The sequence below is a fragment of the Bemisia tabaci genome, chromosome 6 (genome assembly GCF_918797505.1).
Source record: "Bemisia tabaci chromosome 6, PGI_BMITA_v3".
NCBI lineage: Eukaryota > Metazoa > Arthropoda > Insecta > Hemiptera > Aleyrodidae > Bemisia > Bemisia tabaci.
In genome coordinates this window covers 34,155,049-34,182,932 of record NC_092798.1, presented here as the reverse complement: position 1 = coordinate 34,182,932, position 27,884 = coordinate 34,155,049, and the positions used below count along the sequence as shown (strand labels likewise).

Below are 27,884 nucleotides of genomic sequence, written 5' to 3'. Positions count from 1 at the left end.
TCAAAGCCTGGTACGAAAATAAATGAATAAAATAGATAAGATACAGATTGTGGTATAGATCGAATGAAACAATCATAATCTCTGAAAATTTCCTCACTTGAACCCTAAACTTCAAAACGTATCAACTCTGATTCTGCTTTGAAATTTCAGATCGTTTTTTACGTCAATGTCTGCATAAACCACTTCTCTGAGGACTGCCCTTTTCACAATGAGTTCAGTGTCTGGCGGAAAAAGTAAGTTTTAAGGTAAGTCGCATTATTTTTAATGTTTATTCTACGAATTTGAAAGAACAATATTACACCACAAATTGAAATAATAACGTGCAGATAACGAGGATACAAAGAGACCACTCCATTGGACGCGATGTAATCACGCCAAGTTTAAAGTCTAAATATACTTTCTCTGAGATACCGGATTCATCCGTATCCGGCAAGGCTGGGTTGAACTAATTTTATCCATCTCTCCACCTACCAATGTAAATAATTACATTAATTCTTCTTCTCTCTGTTCCCTGATGTGTATTATTAAATTAATTATTCTATCTTCATTTTAGTTACTAATATTTATGGACTGGTCGCAACATCCAGATTCTACGTTTTATTGTTGCCGAGGAGCCAAGGTCCCTCATTTTTGTTTGTAGGTGGTTCTTTGAATGATTTTTTTTTTTTTTCAATACAGCTATTTCCCTGCGTAATAACTTCTTTGTATCATAGTCATGGGCCGGATTGGTCAAAAGTCGGTGCACCAAGGTAACCATATTGGAGGAGGATTTGGAACTTCAGTTGCATATGTAGGTCACGTGTTTTTCCAATGCCGAAATATTCCGGTTAATCAGCGGTCCTCATTCTGGTCATCATACTCATCCGGGTGTTTCTGCTTGAGATGCTTGGTCTTATTCTTCATAAAACCGAAGTATGCCCCGCAAACATGACAGGACGTTTCTCCAGTGTGGGCCCTCTTGTGCATAGCTCGGTACTTTGGGTCTGCTAAAGTTTCCCCGCAAGAATCGCAGACTAGAGGTCCTAGAAGATGGAAGACAGGTATTTGTGAAAAGAAAAGAACCTACCGTGACATTCAAGGAACACAACTTATATTATAAAACTAGGGGGTTATGCCCCCTCGCCGCTGCGTGGACAAGCCCCCAGAGGGCACCTCGCGCTCTCTCATAGGCCCGCGTCGACAAAAGAACGACCGGTAAAATAAAAAGATTTTCATACCCGACTCTCTTTAGTCCGATTTCCCTCTGGCCGGAAGCGATTGGACCTATAAGAATCGAATGAAAAAATTGGATGTTTGAGTTCAGCAGAGATTCGGTCCTGGCCCGGAAAGCTGGGGCTGACAGAAAATCCTGCCGCAAGTCATCAGTAAGCAGGAGCGTGTCATCGATGCGTGTCTACTGTCAGATCTGGTGTAGAAAGAAAGAACTGTAATTGCCCTATCGATTGGCAATTTGTGTAGACGTAGACGGTAGTCAGCGTAACCTAGAGGCAGAGTGCTCGCCCACGGCGTCGAAGGTCCGCGGTTCGCGAATTGACATTCGCGAAATATTTCATGCCGGCAACATACTACACATAGTCATAAATGCCGCGAGAGGCCATAAAGGAATGTTTTTGTTTTTTTCCATATGATAAGAGTGAGGCGACTGAGGCGTGCATTCTGACGCACGTGATTGAAAAGGACTCCTCTGGAGAAGCTTCTGGACCTAGAGTTTTGCCTAGAGTGGGCCTCTGTATAAGTGTTAAAGGTATACAATGACCCTAAGTTTACCTGGACCGTCTAATAAACTTCTTTTTTTTGCAGAAAAAGCAGGCTCCAAAGACAGAAATAAATGTAACATTAGAGGGCAGTAAACATATAAGTATAAACTTTTACAAAGGGGACGTACTCAAGTTACGTAAGGCACTTGGGGGGAGGGGTCAAGAAGTGCCTTTCGGGGGGAGGGGGCAGGGGGGCGGGGTAAAACGCTTTAGGGGGGCGGGGGGGGGGAGTCAAATTATAAATTGGGGAAGGCTAAGAACTTTCTTCAGCCCTGACTATCAATATTAGAGAGCTAAAGTCCCTTATTAGTGGTGTTCACGATTGAGCTTGACATTCATTCATCCCTAGACTCTTGGAGGCAATTTTAGTATTCTACTTACGGTTGGGGTCCGGCTGAGATGGTCCACCTACAAAGAAAAAAAATCAGAAAATTACCGAATGAAAAGCTCACAGAAGACGGATGTAAAGCTTCATTGGGGCTTGAAAAGATGAAGCTCAATATAGACATGTCATTGCATTCACAAAAAGTGAAAAATAGAAGCCACAGCACCTTTCGTCGCCCCTCTGATATGAGAGGGCGTACCTCAATATACTCGTGAGCCTTGTTTTACATATCATTCCATGCTTTCTGGGGCTCATGCGGCAATCCAGATACGCACATTACGTCGTAGAAAGGCGACGCTTCGGCGCCTTCAGAAGGAGTTCGCCCTTGTTTTACTCGCCTTTTTTTACGGCTGATATGTTTAGCCTCAGCAAAACTAAGTGTTAACAATAGACAACCAAAACATCCTCGAGGCTCTACTTTTGAAGCTACGTTTTCCATCCCCAGCAAGACAAAGTATCAGCAATAAACGAAACATTCTATTCCATTCTTAAAAAGTGACGTCCCCATACCCATAAGAAAAAAACAAAAACAAAAAAACCCAGAGCGCCCTCGACGCTTCTGATGTTTTTAGGGCACTGACAGAGGGGCGCGGGTGGTGCCTTTGCCCCCCCACTGAAAGTACTCTGCACTGAACTTATTAAACACCTCAATTTTTTGGGGGCGCAACCACTTTTTCGGGTTTTTTGTAACAAAATTTGACATTATTTTGCAATTAGGAGGTACTATCTATGATTCTTTCATAAAAACACATATCTGCATCGAGAAATTATTGGCTAGTACGTTTTCTCTGAAATGAGCCTAATAAAACATGAGAGGGAATGAGGCAATTTCTTATCTAGTTTGGCTAACACTCCGGTTGAATCAAACCTAATATACGACAGTTTGCGATAAGGAGCTACTGTTTCCAGCTCATTCATAAACGTGTTTCATGAGCTTCAAATACGAGTTTCAAACGTGTTCGAAAAAAATTCATGTATGTGCATAGGAAAACTAACGACGCATACAGCGTTTCTAATTAAAGTCGGAAATGATAGTTTTCAATTGAAAAATGTAGTTTAATTGAATTGAAGGAAAATAGGCGATATCATGTTTAGTAGGGCTAATATTCTGATTGAATCAGATTAAATTGGCTATCGATTGAAAAAAACTCCACTACATGAATGAAAGAAGAAATTGTACAATTGGATGGAAGGATAGGTATGAACTCACCTGGTCCATGTTTAGCGTTCATATGGAATTTTAATTCCTTCCCCGATTTAAAGACCTCCTTGCAACTGCGGCATTTACACTTTGCCAGGGAAAAAGCCTTATGAATTTTTTCGTGTGTCTTCAAATCCTTTTCTGATCGGAAAAATTGTTCACACTCACGGCACGTTGGGAGTTGAGGGATTGACCCATGATTATACTTTAATTCGTGTTGCCTTATAGATCTTTCATCCTTGAATTTTTCTCCACAGACGCCGCACGTTAAAACCCAAACTCCATCCTCTAAAAGATCCAGGGAAAATGTTTACAATAATGAAGGATTACGAATCCATGAACCAATAGACTAAATTATACGAGAAGACTAAGAATTAAACACTACAGCACATTATGCTTTCTCATCAAAGTTACGTCAGAAAACGTTAAGCATACCGAAAAATTACAAAATCAAGTGGGTGAAAGAGAAATAAATGTTCGTAATTTCCATTAGGAACAGTAAATTCAAATTTCCCGCTCGCAATAAACATTATTTCCGTAGGTCAAAAGAGACATTGAAATCAACGTAAGCGTTCATGAAACGACTAACACTAGATCATGGTTTTACACATATTTCCTTTCCTACTCTGATACAAAGGTGTCTTTAATTTTGTCTAAAAAAAGTTGCTACACTCGTACAGAACTTTTTTTCCATCGTAAAATACACCAAAATCGGACACTTGGCCTTGCGTTTTTTATTTAATATTCTGAAAGCACTAGATGAGTCGATTACGTGTTGACTTATTGCGTATTTTTGGAGCCAAATCGCAGAGAAGCCCGCTTTTAAAAAGCTCAAAGGGTAAAAGTTTGTAGGTCAAGTATGTCAGGAGAAAATTGAAGGTCATGTGTTTCACAGGTCAAATGAGTTTAGGTCATGTGTCCAGGGACCATTCATACGAGTAGAATTTCTCCACTGATATCCGGAGACAACTCTGGTATTGTGAGTTAAATAAAAGGTGTGCCGACTCGTATACAGAAAACATTGGGCGGAGGATCTGTGGACTCACTTTTGAAATGTTCCTTGATATGAGTATCGTAGGTCGGCAGACTGCCGAAGACCTGATTACATTTTCTGCATGTAGTATATCCCCGGCGAATCGCTGTATGCCTCCATTTATGGACACTTATTGATATTTTGTTTCTGAGTATTGATCCGCAACCGGGTTCGGGACACCTCCAGGCCGGTGTGTCTTCTGCTCCACCTTCAAAAATAATAAACTTTAATTATAATAGAGAAAAACAAGAGGTTAATAGCTGCGCATACTAGCCCATTAGATAAGGCCACGAATTGAGGAGTAAAACGCATGTTGAAATTGACAAAGGACCCAGGACCGTTGCGAGAACTCTCAGCCCGCGGGGCTGGGAATGCTAGGGTGTTTTTAGTGTCCCCATGGCAGGATCTGGTGAGGACCCACCAGCGGGCTGATTATTGAAATTGATAGACAAAGCAATAGACAATGAAGATTAAAAGGATATGGAGGGTTCCTATTGGTGGAAGCGGGTGATTGCAATGGACAAAGGAAGTAGGTAATAGACCAACTAACGGCAACTCACGAGAGACCCGATAGTTAGTCCATTATTTACTCCCTATTCTATGAGAACCACCCATTTCAACCGATAGGATCACTCTATACTATTTATGTCTTCTATGTCTATAGCTTTGTCTATACATTTCAATAATCGGCCCGCAGAAAGGAGGAGGGGTCTGGGATGGTCCCCCTCGCTGGGAATTTTAAAATTTCAAAGACAATCGAATCAATGCAAATTCAAAATTTCAAGGCTTTTTAAAACTCCAACCGTGGTTTAGGTAGGTGGGCATTTGGCTGTGCTCCCCCCCCCCCCCGTTTTCTTTTCATTTCGGCTTTTTTCCTTCGATTTATTTCCCTTCTTTTTTCTTCCTTTCTCGCTGTTATCTCCTATTTTCCGTTTCGCCAGCCTTTTCCTTTCGTCTTCTCACTGCATTTTTTTGTTGGCGCTTCGAGTAACTGCTTCTTTTTGCCCATGGGGTACCGAGGCCCTGAATCGACCACTTAACAAGGTGCAATTCATGAGTTTTGATGTATGCTCCCTCTTCAAAATTTCACATTGAGTACGACTTCAGAAAATTACTGAAGCAAACTCCTTCACAATTGAAAATGTCCGTGTTTGCCGGGTTTTTGCCGGATTTGTTCATTAAGACTTTAGTGTGCTGTGAAGTTTTCTGAGTCATTGAAACCAATGCCATTTTCATGAGCTATGAGCAGATGTTGCGTTGGGATGTGCAGCTGTTCACGGGATGGAGGTAAATCCGAGGAAAGTAATTATTAAATACTATAGCATATGGTGCACATTTTCACTGCTTGGTTCACCAAATCAAATCAACGTCTCTTAAAACTCCTCATTTCACTATAATTTTACATGTAACTTCACATGAATTCAAGAATTTTCAGGACTTCCTACGGGCTTTTAAAGAGCCCACAAAAAAGTAGTGAATATTTGTCTGCGAAATTGAAGTAAGGTATACGTGCCTTCATTCGCAGCTCCCAAGGGACTTCCAGGTAAGGAGCTGGATTCGAAATCTTCCTCGTTCATGTACGCTTCTATACCGAATGATTCATCCCGGATGAGTCCTGCAGGTATAGCGGTGGGTGACCTTGCAGGATCTCCTTGGTTCATATACTCGTCTACACTGAATGATTCATCCTGGATGTATCCAGGGGGTATAGTGAGGGGTGATCTTGCACGATGTTGTGGACTTGCGGGAAGTTGTGGACTTGCGGGAAGTTGTGGACTTGCGGGAAGTTGTGGACTTGCGGGAAGTTGCGGGAAATTATAAGGTAAATTTTGACCGCCTGAAGGATCCGCACCTAACATTTCATGTACACTAAATGATTCATCTGTAATGTGTCCAGGGGGTGGATTAGGAGGAAGATTTGCAGGTCTTGAAGTTCCAAAGATTGATTCCAGTGAGGGGTTGTTCCTGAAGAAATCGTGTACATTGAAATTGGGGGCTTCAGTGGGATCCGAATGCGTGGTGTACTGAGGAGCTCTAGGAAGGGAATATCCCGCGGGTGCCGAACCTCCAGGGTATGAGGAGCCGCTAGTGTATGGAGCACCCCTAGCGTATGAAGAGCCTCCAGTGTACGAAAATCCTGGAGCCTGTGAAGAGCCCCTGGTAGAAAATGGATTTGCTCTGCTTGAGCCACTTCCACTATCAGTTCTACGACTCCTAGTCTTAGCTCTTCCTTGAGCAGGTGCTTTACCCTTCCCCTTATCTGCCCTTCTCGAAGCGGCTGATGCGGACGGGGCTCTGTCTTCCTCGGACCCTTCTGTCAAGGCCGGCGCGCAGTCGAAAATGGTCTGTGGTTTTTGCGGGACGACACCGCACGGGTTTGGCACCTTGACGCTGCATTCGAAGAAATCGTCTCCAGGGGATATTCGACGGCACTTGGCGTCGGACCATACCGGGCAGCCGGTGTTTAGTTTCAGCTCGTCTATGGCCCTGAACGCCTCCTTGCATGTTAGATCCGTCATAGCCTTGACACTCCCGTCTGTTTGGTGGTTGATGCCATGGCACTGGTTTGCCGCATCGATGATAAAGTCGTACTGCGCCTGGGTAACCAGTCCAAGGACTGGCCGGTCAAAAGTCTGAAAATTACGCCAAGGGGACCATTCGTTAACTGTAAATGCAATATATTCGCAAACCGCCGAATGTCCCTTACAAAAGCTATCGTGAAAAAGATCGTGAGTTGATTTTCGGCGCCCTGATGCAACTATTCGTGTTTACCGAATATGCGTGTTGCCCATTCAAGAGTGGAAGGCGCTAACATCAGCTTCCTTAAAAATCTTGCAAAACATTCTTCAAAAATCGGTCAGTGGCGGACATTCGTCAGTTAGAGTATGGATTGCATTTAAAAGTAACGACCAGCGTCATTTTCAGACTATTTACTGACCAGTCCGTGGACGGGGCAAAAAAATTGCCCTGCTTTGTTTTTTCTTTTCTTTTCAAGGCAGCGTCAAATGAACTTATTTACACTGAAGCGACGTACAAAGGCTGTCACAAAAAAAAAGAGAAAAAAAACTGAGAGCTGCCCTGCTCTGCGCAAACTATTGCAGGCATTGAAACACGGTTTCCAGAACCTTGTAGCTTTCTTCGTTAGCTTTTCAAAGAGCTCTCGTGGAACTTATTGGATGGGAAATCCGCATTTTTTGCGGCGACGTGTGAAAAGAAAAAACCCTCCGGAATTTTCGAGCCGTATTCACTCTCACCTTTTCTCTGTGAGGACGACTGAAAACTATGAAAATGAAGCTTGCGACCTTTCAAATGTAAAGTATGACTGATCCGCGAAAGTCCTCACGCAACCTGAACATTTTGTTCCATTAGGAACTCAGCAAATTTAAAATTGTAAAGAAGTTGAAGACCGAAAAATGACGTAGACAAGCTGACTTTTGAAGTCTCGATTACGTCTTTGGACCCCTTGAAAATTGTACCTCCACTGCCTCATCAATTTTTCCTATTTAGAAACTGTTATTCCTCTCAAAATTTCAAAGGCATAGGTTTTCCATGGCTCATAAGACTGGGGCTGAAACGGTTTGAATTTCGGAGGGAAACATTCAGACGTGAAAGCCCATCTCGGATAGACTGTGGCTTTCATGATAAATTTTGTAGATAAGTCGTATCATGCTTCTAAATGGTTGCAAACTTCATTGCCAGTGTTCATTTTATCCTAACAGAGTGGAGGTGGTGAGAGAATAATGACTAGAAAATTCCGGCGGGGTGTTTTTTTTTTTTTTTTTTTTTTACAATTCGCCGCAAAATCGCCATAAAAATACGAATTGTTCACAAAATGAACTCAACAAGGGCTCGTTAGAAAGCTAATGTAATAAGCTACAAAATTCTGAAAATCATATTCCGATATCTTAAACTATTAGCTCAGAGTGGATAAACCCTCAGCTTTTTAGGGCAGTCTCAGTAAAAATAATCCTCTTCTTTTCTAAACAATTTTAATTTAGTATGTTGGAATTGTTTAGCCAACGTGCGTTAAGTATTCAGCATAGAGTTAATATCTCAATACGGAGGGAATAAGCTCACACACAAGCACGAGCTTTTGTAAGCTTTTTCCCTCTGTATTGAGATATCAGCTTCATGCTGAATTTTTAACACACGTTGGCTGAAAAATTCCAATATACCTACTGCACTGTCTTACGACCCGTCCATTGCAATCGGTTTGTGTGACTTTAATTTAATTTAAATAGGTGCCATCTAAAGCTTTAATTTAAAGTTGACATGTTGTCACAAACGTGAGAGAGAAATGACTCTCTTACTTAGGTGCTTTCCTATAGTACCAGTACCTAGCAGAGTTCAATTTTTATTTGTTAAAAGGAAATTTAAGAAAAGATAGGTAAAAGGTTGTATAAATACCGATTTATACAACGGATGCACAACGATTGTGCAACAAAAATAGTGGATTTTTGTTAAAAGTACCCATTTTTAATGGCTCGCTTTATGATGGGAACTGTACCTAGTTATTACATAAACGATGCATAAATGATATTTGAAAGTTCCCGGTTCATACCATAAAAGAAATGTACCGAAAAATTTAGAAAACTGTACCAAAATAAAGTAGAGAAATGCATAATGTAAGAAAAAATGAACGATTTTCATCAATTTATGTAAAAACTTAAAGCAGTTACACTTGGACTATATTTTGCAATTTGGAACTAAATTCTAGCCCGGTTTAAAAACAACGTATGTGCCGTTAGTTTCCCTATGCACAAAAGTGTTTCTTCAGAGGAGCCAGAATTTATAGCTCCAAATTGCTCAACGCAGTCCACTAATCACTATATAATGTTCACATTGATCTCTATGGAAAAAGATAACTAGAAACGGGTACTTTAAACGAAGATACCCAATTTTCGTTTCGAATCGTTTTTCGTTGGATAACCATTGTACTTCTGTTATTAAAAAACATTCTTTACATAAAAGTTATGCATCATTTATCCGTTGGATGCATAATTTTTACTTATTTCTCGATTTTATTTAACTAATTTATAAATCCCATGCTACTAGGGCTATCTCTTACCGCTTTTCCATGATTAAGGAGTAACATCAAAGTAAGCAGCGACAACACGTAGCGAGGGTAACCACACTTTTTGGGCTTCATCCTTGAGAATAATTCCTCTTCGATCCAGTGATTGGGAAGAAGACAACTTTGATACACATTGAAACCCTCCAAAGGAAAGTACGGCGAAAATAATGAGCTGTATGCTACCGTTCCTGCCAACTAATGAAAAGATGTGGTTGAAGGAGACCGGTTATTGAATTCCGAGAATTTTTGTTTTTTTCCCTCCAGTAAGTAGCCCTTTCTTTTGTCTAGGCGTCTATTCCAGATGCGTCAACGTTGAAGGTATTGGAATGGATTTAATTAATTTTACTTATTCCCATCCTCACTTAGATGTAGGGTTTTAGAGTGCTTTACAATTTTTTTAAGTAGGCATGCTTTTTGTAGAACGCAAAGCCACTCCTGTTTTTTTAAAACGTAGCCAGACAGATCTTCATAGTGAACTGTGACGAAAGAGCGAACATTAGCGTTCGCTACGGGAGGGAGGGGAACAGCGCGACACCCCTCCCCCCATTCCCTTCTCCCAGACAATTTTTTAAAATGTAGATTCTCTGCGTCTTTTTTTCCACTCTATTTCACACAAAAAATCTGATGGAACGTCAGGCAAAGTGTGGTCTTATTTCCTGCTTTCTTACTTATAATTTTATTTCGTCAACTTATTTCGAATATTTTTGCGCAATAATACTTTTTGAAAAATTGAACATCTACTTCTTCTAAAAGAGTGCACATATATACATATATATTGGAAATGATTTCTTTACCCTCACCCAACTCCCCTCAAATAAGGTTCTCGCTAGTATGGGAAAATCCATACAAAAAATAATAGTGCCCTGCCTTGATTAGTTATACCAGGGCCGTATTTACCTACTTGCCGCCCCCCTCTCATTCGTTTTGAGCATCAATAAAAACCATCAAGTGAACGTGCCAGAGGGGGAGGGGTACATAAGACGCGTTTACTCGTGTTGGACACATTTTTTGCGAAAGCCCTGTCAACACTACTAGCAAAAGTTCACGGAACTTTGTGCGAAAGTTAAGTTCCATAAACCTATCTCTGTGTGGACAAGGCTTTGCAGTCATAAGAAATGAACGAAAAAATTATGAAAGACAAACATAAATGTGGATTAATGATTTTAACTTCCGCCGCCGCGCTGACCGCACCGTGTTTGGCGCAATGCGTGAAGTATTCCGACAGTCTTGTAGGCGCTGTGAGTTTCACGCCGACCGCTGCCGAACGCACTGTGTTAGACGCAATACGTGAAGTATTCACGCAGTCTTGTAGGCGCTATCCGTTTTACGCTGACCGCAATGACCGCACTCTGTTTGATGCAATGCAAGAAGTATTCGTGCAGTCGTGTAGGCGCTAATATGTGTTACATGCCGATCGCCGAACCGACGGCTTCTTCTTTTCATCTTAAGTCCTCGTCATCATTTCTCTTTAAGTCGCGCCGTTCCGGGCCAAATTGCGTGTTTTAACTATTTGGTTTCTCTCTTAACTTGAATAATTAAAGGTGCTGTCTCTTGTATCTCTGAAAGACGACAAAATTAGAAATTATTATACTCTCAGGAAATGAGAGATTTCGTCGCCTTCTCTCTTTTGTATTTTTTTTTCTAAATCCGATTGTTTTTATACCTACATTTAAAAAAATTGCAAAATTTGCCGCCCTCTATAGATTTGCCGCCATGGGCCGCGGCCCATGTGGCCACCCCCTTAATCCGGCCCTGTTTGTTACTGGGATTTTAAAGTCAGTTTTGAATCAATCTTTCTTGATAGGTGCTTAGATATTTTTGGCATAGATTTTAAGCATAACACAGAAAATTTTATCGGGTGTGTGAGGTTGAATGAAATTAGTATCAATTTTGCAGGCATAAAATGAACATAATCAATTTTTTTTGGTCAGATTACGGTTTTTTTCTGTAACACTGATGATCATTTGGACGTATTTATCCTAAAAGGAAGTACATTACAAGCAAACTCTATGCAAACAGTTTTTTTTTTTTAGCATGAACATGTCCATTTACGGGTCTTCCTTTTTTTATTGATGGGATTTTGATGATAAACATAACATGTTTGAAAATGCTGACTTTTGCTACGTTGAAAAAATAAAAAATATTTCATATAATTTTTAAAGAAATTAAATTCATTCATTCTCATAAATAACCATCCTTTAAATGCAAGGTAACAGTTACTTTTTCTGTCACTCAGAGTTTGCTGTAATTCATAGATTAATTTGGCATCTCTTGATTTAAGGCTACTGATACTGAGTTCAATAAAATGCCACTAAAATTTACCTACACAAAAGAACTTAAAACGAGTTGTTTCCTAAAGAAAAAAAAAAAACCCCTGTTGCAGAGTTAAGAGAGGAAACCTTCAAGAAAGTGAGGTGATGAGGGTGTCATGGCATCTTTGAAACATTGCAGTGCTTTTCCTACTTTCTGATGAACATCACCAAACTAGTCAGAGGTAAATCGAAACTTTAAAAAGGCAAAAATTAATGTACGTTTAAAATCTTGTGTTCAAGTAAGAGATTACAGATGCCAAGGCTTAAAGTATGATATGTAATGTAGTTAACAGGTGATTGGGTAGTGGCATTACTTGGTAGCACAGAAACAGAAAAGAGTAAAATAATTAACATCTAAAAACATTTTATTGCGTCCATAAAGTATGTTAGAGAAAAACCAAGTTATGATCCGTTATCATCATTTAATAAGGTTCAAACAATCAGAACAAAACATAATTCGACAACTCTTAATACAGTTTTTCAAAAATGTTCGATTGAAGATGCAAATACTTCTGGAGGCCTTCTCATCTTTTAAATAGAAAAACAATTTATTCTTATATAAATCTGAGTGATGAGTTGATGCTTTTGCATAATGCTAAAATCCATCCGAACAGGATAAGAGAAGAAAAATTCACTTCACATTGAATTTTTTCATGAAAATTGATTATGAGGCAAGAAAAAGCAATTAAACATATAAAATTATGATGAAAAAAAAAAAAAATGAAATTCTGGGGAATCAGAACCCAAAATTTAAAGGCTTTCAGGACTTTTCCTTCGAATTAAGGATATTCCAACGTTGAGGAATTTCTGTTTCAGATCTTAAAATTCTAGTAGAGGAGATACATTTCAAACAAACTGGAAAATTTGCGAGAAGTTTCAAGAAACTATACTCAGTGATTGGTTATTTTAAAAAAAACCTCAAGACACAAGAGGGATGATGCACGCGGGCAGTTCTCAATGGCTGACAGCCAATGTTTGATTGAGACCTTCCTTCACAACTGACAATGCACAGCTGACTTCTGGATAGGAAGTCTTGTCTGTTCTTTCAATATTACCCAGATGCATCCTATGATCAATGTTATATGTTTCATTAAACAATGAGACAAGCATATAAAGTTGGACTAAAAAAAAAAAAGGAAAATGAGACCAAATCTACGAAAAGGGACCTTCATTTTCAAGCAAAAATTTTCCATAGCTTTTTGCAAATGCATGGAGAGAGAAAATCTGAAAATTTTGATGCAATTGGGACTATGAAAGCTCAAATATTAAAGAGGATATGAGTCCTAAAGTTCCGAGACAAAAATGTTTAGGCTCTGATAAAAGTGGTTTAAGTTTTTAAAATAAGTTGAAGAATATTTTCTCCTGCAAGATAAGGTCCCCGGTCACAAATAAAGAAATTCAGTTCTCATCATCAAGTCAAAATATTTTGGAAATCATGAGATGATTCGACTTACATCGATAAATGATCAATTTTCACTGAACAGCAGACATTAGACAATTTGGTCAAATGCAAAATGCCAGCTTAAAATCAGATAACAAAAAAGGGCACAACATAATAACAACTTTAACGCAGATGCATACTTAAAAATATTGAAGAATAACAAAGGCAAAAAGCACCAGGATAATCCTTGTTGCTGTCAAGATTCTAAAATGGCGGTGTTTCAAATTTTCTGCTCCCATGCCGATTTTAGTAAGTTGCTGAGAAATTGTTACTCAAAATTTTCAAGTCGGTAATATTAATACCCTCAAAAACAGAAGTTATGAAGGTTGCAAAGAAAAGATCTTGGTTCGTTCTCTACTTGATAAATTAAGATAAACTTGATAAACTCTACTACACTCGCTTCAGAATAAAGTAATTAATACAGAAAAATTGAAGCATTGCAAATTGCAATACATGTTTTTGGCGTTAGGCCATTTATTTCTACGGGATAAAAAAAGAGGACTCATTTAAGCTGAATGGTGAAGAGAATCAATAATAAGGATCCCTCAGGTTCCCCTGATGACAATTGAAAACCCCATAATTCAATTAAGTTCAGCAAAAAAGAATCATGAACATGGAAAGCGATGACCAAAAAATGAAACTACATATCTTCCTTTGAGGCATTACAGACTTCCTGTCATACTTAATTTTTCTTTTGGAAAACTAGTCAACGCAAGTTCTTAAAACCTTCCTTGATTTTTTTTCCTTGTTAGAGGGACACTCTGCATAAATTTCAATCTATAAAGTCTGCTTGTTTCTTTTCCAAAAAATAGAATAGGAGCGGCAACTTAGGAACACTGTGATGGAGATATGTAGTTTTGCACTTTGATCATCGAAATGCTGCTAAAGTTTACAACTATTTTTGCCTTTCATCATAGCCTAAAACTTTCATCATTTTATTTCTACACCGAAAACAATAGGAAAGAGAGAATTATTTCGAAAATTTGATTCATCACAGGCTTTCATAACTTCTCAATATGAGTGGATGTTGATAACAATGATACACAAAACAAACAGATTCTTTCATTTATCATTTCTTTTGTTCGATATGCATTATGGACTTTATTCAGAGCATGTTTATTGCTCAGTTAAATATTGAAACAATGAAAATGAAAGGAAGAACAGAATATAAAAAGGCAACACAGCTGATTATCAAAAAATGGACACGAGAAAAGCTTGGAATGAGCTGGGAACAGATTGAGAAAAGAGTTTTAAGCTCATTAAAACTAGAAAAATTAAGTTTAAAGCACTTAATTTTTTGCAGCCACAGTAAGTCTAAATCTACGTAAGATTATTGAGTCCAATTCTTTTTCTCAAGATGGCAACCGATCAAAGAGAAGTTATTTCATTAGTAACCTAAAAAATCGCATTATGATAAAAATGAAAATGGAGATTAAAGGAAGAAATTAAAGACCCATTTCAAGGTCTGAAGACAGATTTAAAGCCATTCACCTTTAAAATTTTCATCTTTCTTGGATATTTTTTGTTACCTAACTTCTGCATTAATCGTAAACAAATTATAAAAATTCACAACAGAAAAATTTCAAAATTTTACATTTCCAACAGAAATAAACAATTATGGATGAAACAGGAAAAAATGTTATTCTGAGGAAAAAACACTAGCTTCACAGCATATGACAACCCCTGCACTAATTCGTTAGAAGATGGAAAGAACTTCGTATAACTTGAAATGAAGGAGTATTCTCTTAAAAAAATACATTAATATCACAGTTTTTAATAGGTACAAAGAATGTCCCAAAAAAACTGAGGGTATAATAGGTATGAAAATATAGTTTTTAAGAGCTTGTAGCTCATATCATTAGCTCCTGAACAAGCACTCTTCGAGTGACAAAAATGCTGTTAAAAAATTGCCACCAAAAAAAAAATGTGTAACTAAATGAGCTCAACAAATGCTGGAAATGCTGGTAGAATAATACGGACTACAAGTTTGCTCAAATTATACTCCAATACCTTTGAAAGTTTTCTTAAAACAAACCAAGTCTCAGTTTTTTTGGGACGGCCTTTGGAGGAATATGGTAAACTTTCTGTTTTTCAATTTTTTCTTACGAACTCGTGATGTTTCTGTGATATGGAAAGAGGCATATCTTATTAAAGTAGAGTTCGTGGTTCAAAATGACCAAAATTTTTTGGTCACAAGATATAATTCTCCTCAGCAGTATGTACATGCAGTACAATAAAGATATACAAAATACATACAAAAAAAGCTTTTAAAAAAATGTTGACTCCTATTGGAGCCTTTTACCACTCTCTTTTTCACTGAAATTGAATTTAACTATAATTATTTCTTCAGAGAAATGGAGAATTGTATCTTAAATATCCTCTTCTTTTCTAAATTATTAACTTGAGTATTTTTGCTAGACTCAAAAAGGAAATCTGTATTGAGACTGATTTACAATAAGGTGTAATAGTCAACACAGTATCAATTTTAAGATCGACAAAACGTTGGTACAATTACGCATAATTTAAAAAAATAAGATCGAAGACTAAAGTCAAAAAACGCTTGACACAGATTGCAATATTATAGATTACTGCTCATGCTTTCTTTTTTAACAGGAAAACAAACCATCAGTTTTTTTTTTTTTATTAAAATTTTCTGTGAATTTTCTTCATTCCTTTTGAGAAAAATCGCACAATATTGCTAGGAAACATTTAAATTAGTTTTACTTGAAGAAAACAAAATAAGATTGAAGATATTTAGACATTGCAATCGAAATTTGCTTTTTTTTTATGTAGCCATTGATATTTCTGTACAATTACGTTCAATTTTGAAAACAGAAAGTTTAAAATATGAACGGGAAACACTGTTCCAAATCTTTATGACCAATATTACACAACATGTGTAGCAGAGAGTAAAGAACGAAGCAATTCTGCTGGGAAAAAATGTTGTATAAATCTTCAGAAGTTGCCACATTTCCTCCAATAAAAAAAGAATTTACTGGGAATATTGTGAATATTTTCCTTTCAATTGTTCAGATGATTTCGTTCACAATTGAATTTTAAAAACTAAAAATTTAAAGTAAATATATCCATAATTGTCCTCAAAAATAAATATTTTATTGATGGAGATTTGGCAACATCTGAACGCTTATACAGCAGTCTCCCCTGGCAAGGCAAAACTAATCAGTCACAGAGTTTTTTATGGTTAAACTTATACATTTAAGGAAATTATAAAAGAATTTTTGCCAAGAAACCAAATTGTTTGTAATGGATAATGTCTTTTGATAAGCGTGTTCTTACACCATACTTATCAAAAAACATTATTATCATCAATTAAGAACACATAAATTTAAAGACTGGTGCAAAGATATTATTTTCAGCTGCTGATCGGCAGATCACTATTTCAAGATGCACGCACATTTATGGAATAAGATCATAAGTTACACACCAGAACTATGAATCGCTCCTTTAAAATGTAAAGTATTCGGCTCCATTAAGCTCTCTTTCCGCCCCCCTCAAAAAAAAAGGAATTAAGTAGTTTTACTTAGAGCTCGTAAAAAAACCACCAACTCTGAGTAAGTTGGAATAGTGCGATGGACTTTCGATAACGATTTACTGTTCTTCCTCCTTCAAGAGACAATTTCAGAGAAGGAATCTTTGAATGCCTCTGGGTTTTTGAAAACAGCAGTGAAGAGTTGAGTGAAAAATTTGAAAAGATATTGTTCTTCTTGGCGGAAAGGCCAGAAGCCCTCCAAAAATCCGATATGACCGCCTCTCGCAGTTACCACTATCGCTACGTGTTCGAGGAGATTAGCCGTTTCAACAGGGATACCTGAAATAAATCCATCAATTAAGTAAAGCAAAGTCCGACAAAGAAAAAGTCAATGTGAAAAAGAGCCTAACTGCATGGAAGTAAATTTTTCAAGGGAGCGATTTTCTAAAATTTGGTCAAAAATCAGAGTTAAGGTTTTTAATGGTAAATTTTCCCTTGTACCTCAAAGAAAAAGATAAGTGGGCTTCAGTTCATTTTAGTGCTGATTCAAGCTTAACTTTTGTAACAGAATCCAACGATTCTGAGTTCTTGAGAGACAGCTGAAAACGTAAAATTTTTGTCCATACCAGCTAACTTTTTTTGACTGTGTGCTTTTCACAGATTTTATTTGAAATTTTTTAACATCTCTCAAGCCAAAATATTTGTAAAACACTAATTAAAGCAAAGGTACTGTCAGTGGCATAGCCAGAAATTTTTCATAGCGGGAGGGGATCTACAGTCAAAAATTCTTACGAAGGGACAAAGGTAAAACATTCCTTAAAATGACAAAAATCAATTTTTTGGAGAAAGTTTTTCAGTCATGGGCGGGTCCAGAAACCCTACCTTTGCTCCGCCACTGGATGCAGCATGTCAACTTAAACTCTTAACACTAAATCCCTTCCCTTTGGACATTTGTCTAAAATGAAAGATAAGACAGCATTCAAACACATATGAATCAGTGAGTTCGAAAACACACCAACTCGGGGAAAAAAAATTGTTCAGGAAACACCTAAAACTGCGCAGCAGGTGAAGAAGTTAGTTTAAGGAAAACTTTTTTAGTGCCAAAGGACAAGTACTCAGAGACTTTGTAACCAAGTTGAAATCGATACACCATGTTTGATGACAGAGAATTAAGCGTTTAAAAATTTCCGAGTTGGTGTGTTTTCGTTCTCACAGACTTTCAGATACTGATTTTTCATTGTCTGCCCTGAAAAATTTATATTTTTTGACCTGAATAACGCTGGAATATTTATATAACTTGTTGGTATAAGGTATACTGAACCGAAAAAAGAAAATCGCAAAATCGGATGGTCACCTGTTTCCCTTGAAATGGCCAAAAATTGGTATTTCCAATTAAATACTTTGATTCTTCCCTTTTTCTGTCGCTGTTTCGAGCACTTCCGATTGCAATTCCAAAATTTCCTTTAACGTGCAGATGCTTCTATCTATAAGTGTTACTAAACCATAAAAAAGTGAAATTCGAAAAAAACCCGAGTTGGTGTGTTTTTGAACTCACTGATTCATATTATGTATCTTCATCGTTAGGTGCTCTGATAACACCTAAGGTTGATTGGAAATTTTAAATTTTAATCAACGAAAACAAAAAATTAATTAAAAGGATGGACAAAAGACCCTAAATTCAAGAAAAAGCTTGTTAACCAACACTTCGGTCGATACAGTCTTTCCATTCAAAATTCTGATAATTAAACTGAAATTGATTTGAACTGAGGTTTACAGATGTTTCCCATGGAACCAAAAATGCGAAATCATGACCTACCTTCTAAAGGTTGGAATGGATCATCTGCAGCACTGAGACAAACGACTGGCACTTTCACGCGATGAATTTTGTTATGAATAGTTGCATTTTCATAGTAATCGTTCACATCTTTGTAGCCGAACTGTTTGACAGTGAAATGAGAGTCGAATTCTCTGATGGTTTTACTCTGAAATCAAGCAAAAATTGAGTTGCAAGAAAAGCCAAAAGTGTTTGAAACTTGTCATTTAAATGAACGTATTTCTGCCAAACGGAACTATGTGCATTAAGACATGAGCCCTGAGACCCATAAGAATATGTGCATAACAGGGCTCACGTCATAATGCACATAGTTCCCTTTGATAGAAATACATCCAAGTAAAAGAATGATTTCAATACAGAAACTCCGGTGAAATGCATCTAATCTTTTGGATCTCAGAGATGAGGTGGACATTTTTTTACTGTGGTAAAAAATGTTCTCGCTCAGAGGCCAGGTAGCTCCGTTTGCAACATTGCAGACTTCTTGTCATACTTCAATTTTTCTTTGGAAAGCTAGTCAACTTAATTTCGTGAAAATTTCCTTGATTTTTCTTCTCTGTTAGCAGATTATTCTGTACAAAGTTCAAGCTATGAAGTTGCATATAAGTAGCTCTTCTTCAAAAAAAATTGAATGAGAGCTGAAATTTTGGAACATCACAATAAAGATGTACATGGTTCCGCAGATTGACTTTCAAAATGGTTCGGCCGCCCCACATCTAAAATGACTCATAGAACTTGCCCTGAGTGGTACTACTACACTAAAGAAATACATTCATTTTACAATAAAAGCTTTTTCAATTGTAAGAAACATTATGAGATAAAATCATTGGACAGCAAATATGAAGTGAAAGTTGACTGCGCTTAATACTTACAGAAAGCACTTTTTCCATTTCGTATTTTTGAGATGGCTCCAAGACATGTCGAAGACTGCAAAAAGAAAAAATCAAATGAGCCAAAAGTTGAATCGACATAGATATTTAGGGGTTCTTTCTTCAACCCTCTTTAAGATAAAATTTTAATAGAAGGTCTTTCATTGAAAAATGTTTTGATTTCAAGGGCAAAATCATTACATAAATGTTTTCTTTCTTTTTTTAAAATAATATAATAAAGTATAATGCTCTACAAGGCTCCTGTACCTATACCGACAAATATTCAGCTTCAGATTTTAGGATGAAACCTTTGAGATTTGTGCTCACACCGTAAAAAAATTGTACCAAAAATTTAACGATTATTGTATTTGTAAGTTGGCAAAATACAAATGATCTTACTGGTTGTCTGCATTTACTACAGATGCGCCTTATGGCCGCTTCGGATTTGACATTATACACTCTCGTGACTGGATTTTTTTCTCTTTGTTGCAAGAAATCATCCACATATTCAGACACATACCCTTTAACAACCTCTGTGAGGCAAGAGGCAAGATATCTGTTCATCAACATGTTCAGCCCAAATTGTTCAATGCTGTCAACAGCCACAGAAATGTTCCAAGGAACAGAAATGATCAGGCAGCATTTGAAGTTCTTGTTGGCTTTCTCCGATTCGTGAGCGAGGTAATTTCCAAGGACCAGTCTGCAATAAGAAAATTAATCCAAAATTAATGTTACCTTGCCAGATGATTATCGTTAAATGTATGTATCTACCTTAAATGTGTGACACAATAAGAAAATGTTAAGGTTACTTCGAAATGTTTATGCTGATCAAAAACGACCATATACATGGTAAAAAAGGTGTACAATAGGAAATTTCAGCCCATTAATGTGACGATCTGACTCTTGTCTTCAATCCTTCTTCTGGAGAAAATTAATTCATTAGCTATGCAAGGTTTTCTTGATGATGATGCTAGGTTATGAACTCTTATAATAAATTACAAGCCCATGAGCGAGAAAAATGGAACTGTATTCAACTTAAAACCTACTGTTTACTTTGGAACTACCATTGATATCCAGGTGTACTTTTTTTAAAGTAATCATAGGTTAACATTTTTGTCTTGGTGATCTTCGAAACACTTTAAGATGGAGAAAAACTGAGCAATAAATAAAAAGTTGTTGTTTTTATTGTGTCCTCCTTAAAATTTTTAGCTGAAATTTTTCCACCCATCTTTCCTTAAATTTCCAATCCTGTGCACACTTTGATCTCTGCAAGGAAAAAGTGACCAATTACAAAAAAGAATCCAACAGCAGTTGACAGCCACAGCTACAACAACCTCAATTTGGGCCCTGAATGCGAAAGGGACGATTCTTTGTTGTAGTGCCCCAAAATCTCGGCTAATATTTCATCGATTGTGAGGAGAGTGAATGCATAGATTTCATGGGTACTTTTACAGATATTCTTCTTGACTCAAAGATGTTCATACGAATATTCTGGAAAAATCACTCACTAGATTCTTCTCTAAGGCGGCAGAAAAGTGCCCCTCTCGCATCTAACGCCTAAATTGGACTATATTTTGCAGTTTAAACTCCAATTTCTGCTCAGTTAAGAAAGACCGTATGTATCATTATTTCCCCTATACACATAAGTGTTGTGACAGATGCGTCAGAAATTAGAGCTCCTGATTGCAAAATGTAATCTAATTCTGAGAGCTTAGGAGTGGACTTTCGACAGAGCAAGAACCATTTCTATTTCTGGGAAATTTTGATTAATAGCAAGCGGACTTAAACCCTAATTCAATATTTAACTCACTATTATCAGCCCTCAGTGGTTTAAATACCTGAAACCAAAGTTTGCGATTCTACTTTTGAGCATTAAACATTCCCATTTACATGCCCAAAATGTGAGCTTAGGTTCAATGATATAATACTACAACATAAACCAACACCAATGATTCCAATCATCAGGTTTTACCGCAGAATTTTTCTGATTTTGTAAGTATTCAAGTAAACAAAATTAATTTATCAGTCGGTAATTTAGCTTCTTGGTTATAACTGAAAAGCTGGACTACCGCATTCCATTTCCTCATTATTTTGTCCAAATGATTTTAGGGTGAATTAGTTTACAGTTGGTAGCATTAAATTAATTAGGATGTGATTCCTGTCAGTTGCAAATCCTTCAAATCTCAGAAGAGAAAAGAGAAATCAAGAATCTAGCTTACCCTCCCATTGAAACGGCAGTGCATCCTAATGGACTTTCTGGATACTTGCTTTTTACATGGTCAATTACTTCAGTCAAATCTTCGTAATTACAAGCGCAATAAGTTCGTGGAGTCTGCAAAATAGAAAAAAGCAATTCATACATTGTGGTAGGATCTTCAGAGACATCCTACTTCACATTACAAAAATAGCCGATGAAAAAAGGGAGCTGGAGGGGAAACTAAGGTAATAAACTGTATAATGATTAAGAAATAAATACTAAACAGAAACTTCAAAATTGAAACCATAGCAAAGGAACTGTCGCATCCATTAAGTTTATGAAAAAATGTGAACCATGACCAGAGCTTCAAAATAATTGTAAGCAAAGGACCCTGCTCAGAAAACCAAGAGCTTTGATGCCCGCTAGATTTCATTATTATTGAATATCGATGGTCATAGTGCAGAACCAACTATCTCCAATTGCGACATTGCAGAGTTCCCGTTATACTTCATTTTTTCTTTGAAAAACTAGTCAGCATAATTTTTTGAAAACTTTCCTCTCAGTTAGCAGAATATCCTGTTTAAATTTCAAGCTAAAAAGTTAGTTTGTTCCTCTTCGAATAAATAAAATCGAAGTAGAAGTTTAGAAACACCGCAATGGAGATACATTGTTTTCAACCTTGGCCATTAATATGGCATACCTATCTCAGCTTATGTTTAAAACCAGCATGCCTTCTCTTACTGAGATTTGGCACTGCCTCTGCTTCAAATATGCAGAACCTTTTGTTTTGGAACAAGACAGAAAAAAAATACATGGAAAAATTCAAGTTTCTATATTTCCTTGATTTTATAGCTCTTAATACACCACAAACGTTACCTCTTCATTGGTAGCTCAAATCAAGTAGGTTCACTGATGGCTTCGCATTTATCAGCGACGACTTTACTAATATCAGATCATTTTCAAGCAGTTTAAATGCGATTGTTGCTTGCCATTTTTCTGGGTAATCTGTTGAGAAAATTAATATGACAAAGTGAAGAAAATTCTAAATTCGTAACAGGGTGATAGTAAAGGCTACTGTGTGCCTGAATGAATTTAAGATTAGTAATTAAATAATTTGGAACTATACCAACCTTCAGAGGGATTCCACCAAGGCCACGATAATTGAAAACAACTGAGCGAACACCTAGACTATTTGCAGATCGCACAAAGCCTTGAATATAATCAGCTTGACTTTCTCCTGTCAATCCTGGCAGGAATAACATTGTCGGAGTGTCTGGTTTATCGTCCTTAGGCAGAGACCAGTCTAGGCAAACCATGCCACCATCCGGTAGTTCTAGAATTTCCCTAAGTAAAAATACACTAGATTAATAAAATATATTTAGCCTGTATGAGAGGAAAAGTGTCGATTACTGATTTCTGTAAAATGTAAACTCTCATTAATTAATAGTTTTGCAGAGAGGATAAAACCATTTTGAAAAATAAAAAATGCATGGATGATCACAAAGATCTTAGTTACTTGGAGTCTTGAATTTGATTGTTGTCGGTGGAGGTATAAACTACAACTTGAACAAGAGGGAAAAGAGAATCAGAGGATTAAAAAAATCATCTAACTCGCAAAATAAATGCTGATATGTTTCACAACCCTGCTGTCCCATCTTCAAGACTGAAATTCCGGAAATTCAAGACCGAAAAAATTAGGGAATCCCACCCTTAAAAAAGGGATTACAGGGTTTTGAAATGTGTCAGCATTTACTTTAATTTATTCTGCAAGTTTAAGTTTTTTAATTTTTTTATGTTCTCTTCTTCTGTTAGTTTCAGTTTTGTTTTCGTTTCTTTGGTTTTCATTCTGACTGTAAATGGATTTAAAGAAACATTTATTTTGTACATCAATAGTTCAACAGTTTACATGCTTAGATAATGGAAGAACTTTCTTTAACTCTGATGAGTTTTCATTTGATTAGAGTTCAGGTAGGATTGACAACAACTTGTTTCGAGCAAGTTTAAGTAAGTTAGTCAGTTCATGACTAAATACAGCTGTTTCTTGAACATTATTGGGTTGAGTTGATATCGCAACTTCATGATTGAAGTTGCCTTATTCAGATTCCCATATTCACTGTGTTTCCAACTGCAAACACAGCTTCATTTTCTTTTCATGCTTTCAAACGCTAGCCTTTGTCTTCATGTATTTGATGATTGAGGATGTTAATTTGAAGTACTTGAATTCATTCATTCAGCCCATGCAAAACCAGACTGAATGAAGAACTAACCACTCAGCAGGTGATGAATCCTACATCTTAGATTCTATAAAACAGAAAATGTGAGTAGCTAATTACCTTGAGTACTGAACATTACTGAGGAACTTTGTTCGTAAAAATGTAGAAAACATTGTCTGGGCTCGGGATTCGAAACACCATATTGTAGGCCAAAACCTTTCATTTAACAGGGGCATGTATGAATATAAGAATTTTCTAAATTTTCCATCGGAGCAGAATACAGCAGGACGCTGAAATGAGTAAGAGGGAAACATGTTAGAAAATTGTGATGCAAGACAAGAAAATTATAGATTTAAAAGAATTTTTACAAATTTCCTAGATGCACTCTTTGTTAATAAGTGCTTTGCAGTGAGGTCCTTAACAGTAAGACGATACAAATATGTATTCCAGTTTGTGACTCCCTGTTACACATAATTTTTGAAATGGAAAAGTATTCAACATCATCTCTTCAAAACTTCTGTAATTTTTCTTCAGTACGTGCAGAGTATTCAATGAAAATATGTCAAACAATAGCCTTACTTAGAAAGTGCAGTATGGCTTGAAACTTCAACCCAATATTTTTTAAGTATCTTTAAAGAAGGAGCCAGGCACTATAAAACCTGAAAGCCCGTATTTTTTACTCCAAACCAGTTTATTGGCTGTACTGAATGATTAGAGTTTCCATTTTAAGGCACATTGAGTCTTATCTGTTACAGTTTTATTTTTTAAAAAAAATATATTTTCTTATGCTCCTGTGATAATTTCATTTTCATGGTAAGTAAGAGCTGCACTTTCAAGTTTATTCACTTCTCAACAATTCTTGGGATGTTAAACATTTAAATACAGATATATAACATGCAGAGACCTTTTTAAGAGAAAGTACATAGAAAATAACAAGAGAGGCCTTTGATAGGAGGCCTATGGATGCTTACTTAAAATTATGAGTATTAGACTTATTTTTGATTCTCAATGATAGTAGAGAACTCTGGTTCCACAAATATGGAGTCCACATCAAATAAATCTACACACTTTAAAACTGCTGCAGAAGATGTTACATTTTGATTCTTGCATTCACTGTCAATACTTACTTAAGTACTTTAGGTGATTCGATGGATGTCATATTTTGTGTCAGAATGGCATACGATACATCGCATCAATTGGTTCCATTTTTTCAGGTACTCGTCATTTTTCTCCAATTTTGAGATCGCAATTCTGTTGTCAGGAGACCAAAGCACTCACTTACCAATTTTAACAAAGAAATTCAACGTAATGAAGGCGTGGTTTTCTTAGAGAGAAAATATCGCATTCGACTACTGTTTCGATATCAGTATCAAATGCGATGTTTTCTCTCTGAAAAAACCCAGCCTTTATTACGTTGAACTTCTTTGTTAAAATTGGTGAGTGAGTGCTTTAGTCTCCTGACAACAGAATTGCGATCTCAAAATTGGAGAAAAATGACGAGTAGCTGAAAAAATGGAACCAATTGATGCGATATATCGCATGCCGTTCTGACACAAAATATGGCGTCCATTGAATCACCTTAACTGCAGACAGCTGCTCATCTACTGCACTCTAAAGTGCATAAGAACTTCTTAAGCGTGGACTCAACAAAATTACTTGACTAAAATTAATAAGAATAAAATAATTGCGTACCTTTGCAACTTCTAGAAAATAGTAGAGGAAAAATCCACTACCAAGAGCAGAACCAATCACCCAACGAGGCATGGCGGAGATGAAGAAAAAATAAGACAGTAACCATTCCATTTTATGCTTGCCTGATCACTTGAGGAGTTGTGGGGTCACGGAACTTGCGATGTAAGATGATTAAATTTCCATTCTGAAAAATAAAAGCCACAAACATGATCATAGGGGAGCAAATAACTTATAAGAAGATTTTATATAATATGTAATAATATTGGATGAGTGTAGTGCCACATTTGCCTTCATAATTTAGTAGACAGAAAAGTACCAAATTCACGGAAGAACTGCTATTTATAATTAGTCTTTAAATTAAAAATTATGTGAAAAGTTTCCTGTATTTCCTCAGTTTTAGAGGGAAAAAATTATTGTAAATACTTGCCACATTATTATAAAATAAAACGAATGCTCCTCATTTAATGAGATAATTGAAACAAAACATGCAGGGAAAGCAAAAGCCTTGAAAACCTATCATTCAACAAATGTACAAATTTTCTTGAGAGACAAAAAATTTGAGCTACAAATAGGGTAGCAGCTTCTTTCTGCGGGTCGCTTCTTCAATGAGGTTCGAAAATAAATACCTTTGTAAATCCATCTGAAAAATTTTTAAATAGTTTTTTTCAAGATTTATTTACTTTTGTCAGGACTTTCATAATTACAAATAGGATGGTGCTAAAAATTGATGAAAGAAAAGGAGCCGCAATTCAGGATTTGTTCATTGGGGAAATTCAAGAAAGGAATATGTTTTTTCCCCCGAGCAGATCATGTTCGGTTACCCTGTCTACTAAAACAACTGTTGAGGGTTGCAGCATAACAATGACATGTTACTTTGTCAGATTCATAAAACCCATAATCACTCTGGGATTATGAAATTTGGAGGTTCAACAGCCTAGCCATCGGTCAATTGCGAAACACTGTCGCGGATAGCAGTTGATTTAAACCATCCTCATGTTCATCAGAGGTTACACAGAGGAGCATTAGTCATGCAAAACAACAAAAGGAATTGCGTGAGTCATTTCTTCATTCTATCGTTACTCGCTCTCAAAATATGAAAACTCATGCATCCCGGGGACACAGGTGTACATGAGCACCAGCTGAGTGCATGACCTGACCCACTGACTTCTGTGTTCATGGAAGCAGGGTTATTGACCGTGTATTCTCGTGAGCCATCCATAAAAATGCTGCAAGACAAATTGATAAGAAAGAAAAACTGATTTCAGATAGTATTGGGTTATTGAAACGTGATAGAAGCTACTTGCTGGAGACTTAATTCTCAAAATGTAATGATCAATGATAATGAATGTGAAACGATAAGGACCTCCCGGCGGGTTAGAATAAACAAACGCAGGGCGGAACTGTTCTTTAGCAGGTGCCTTGCGGATTTCACAACGTGCAGATAATGAGAAAAGTACATATTTACCTGGGATTGGATTCCGAAAAAGCACCACGGCCCCACAAATTGATAAAGTGATAACGTGAAATAATCTACTTCCTTCGGCCGACGAGAAGCGAGCTCGTACGGAAGGACCCGAGCGCGTCCGAGACGGAGCGGGAAGCGCGAAAAGTCGATTAATTCAAAAATTTCGGACGTATGAGGTTTCGCAAGCCGGTTTCTGGTTTGCGGATTACGCGTGCCTGCTCAATTTTACTTTCAAATCCAAGGCCTCGGCTCGGAGCCTTCCATTTGTGTCTGGTTAATTTATGTCGGGAATACTTCGCACTCATCGCACTGCATAATTTCATCTCGACCGCCGTGTCGCGCCGGAGCTCGGTGCACGGCGCGCAGTGATCGAGCCAATAAAAGAAGTCGGACCAAATTTGGAAACTTTAAAAGCTTATATTTCCAAAAATTTTAAACCAAAAAGTTTAGGAGTGGTTCCATTGCTTTGTTCGTGGAATTCCCTTTCAGAAACACCGATTGAAATTGAATTTGTCACGAAATAAACATAAAAATTTGAAATTTCGGCCAAAACTTTGATGTCCGACCTCTTTTAGTGGTTCGTTCCACTGTGCGGCGCGGAAGAGCATAACTGGTTTGGACAGCGGGGAAATACTTGGTCGTTAAATGGTAATTCTCTAGAAACTGTAGAGATGGGTCTTTCGTTTCGTATTAGCTCTCAAAATCATCATCGGCTTGTATGCCACTCGGTAGTTTGGCGGCTTGGCGATACGACCTTATGGGAGCCAGTGGCGGCGGCCACTAGGGCGGGAGGGGAAACAGCTCCCTTAGTTTTCGAGGATTACCTTCCTTTTTTTAAAGACATATTACGTATGAAAACACGAAAATAACGTCTTAGGGGTCCCCGGGCCCCCAGACCACCGTCGATTAAAGGAGACCCTTATT

General features: G+C 37.2%; 2 protein-coding genes across 3 annotated transcripts; both read right to left on the bottom strand.

Annotated features, from left to right (window-relative positions):
• Positions 1-246: 246 nt before the first annotated feature.
• LOC140224832 (uncharacterized) lies at positions 247-5,591 on the bottom strand. The gene is made up of 5 exons (XM_072301563.1): positions 5,502-5,591; positions 4,390-4,600; positions 3,353-3,631; positions 2,139-2,165; positions 247-1,022 (listed from the first exon to the last, which is right to left on the bottom strand). The coding sequence occupies exons 1-5, from the start codon at positions 5,589-5,591 to the stop codon at positions 832-834; spliced, it is 798 nt and encodes a 265-aa protein (XP_072157664.1). The 3' UTR covers positions 247-831.
• Positions 5,592-12,109: 6,518 nt separating this feature from the next.
• On the bottom strand, positions 12,110-27,172 carry Hydr1 (abhydrolase domain containing Hydr1). Of its 2 annotated transcripts, none has more exons than XM_019059988.2 (9): positions 26,961-27,172; positions 25,496-25,679; positions 23,924-24,093; positions 22,721-22,934; positions 21,613-21,725; positions 19,914-20,093; positions 19,397-19,451; positions 18,510-18,675; positions 12,110-17,032 (listed from the first exon to the last, which is right to left on the bottom strand). In XM_019059988.2, the coding sequence occupies exons 2-9, from the start codon at positions 25,604-25,606 to the stop codon at positions 16,830-16,832; spliced, it is 1,212 nt and encodes a 403-aa protein (XP_018915533.1). In that variant the 5' UTR covers positions 25,607-25,679; positions 26,961-27,172; the 3' UTR covers positions 12,110-16,829. The 2 variants fall into 2 exon arrangements, with proteins under 2 accessions (XP_018915533.1, XP_018915534.1); XM_019059989.2 differs by lacking the exon at positions 26,961-27,172 and adding an exon at positions 26,859-26,942.
• Positions 27,173-27,884: the final 712 nt, after the last annotated feature.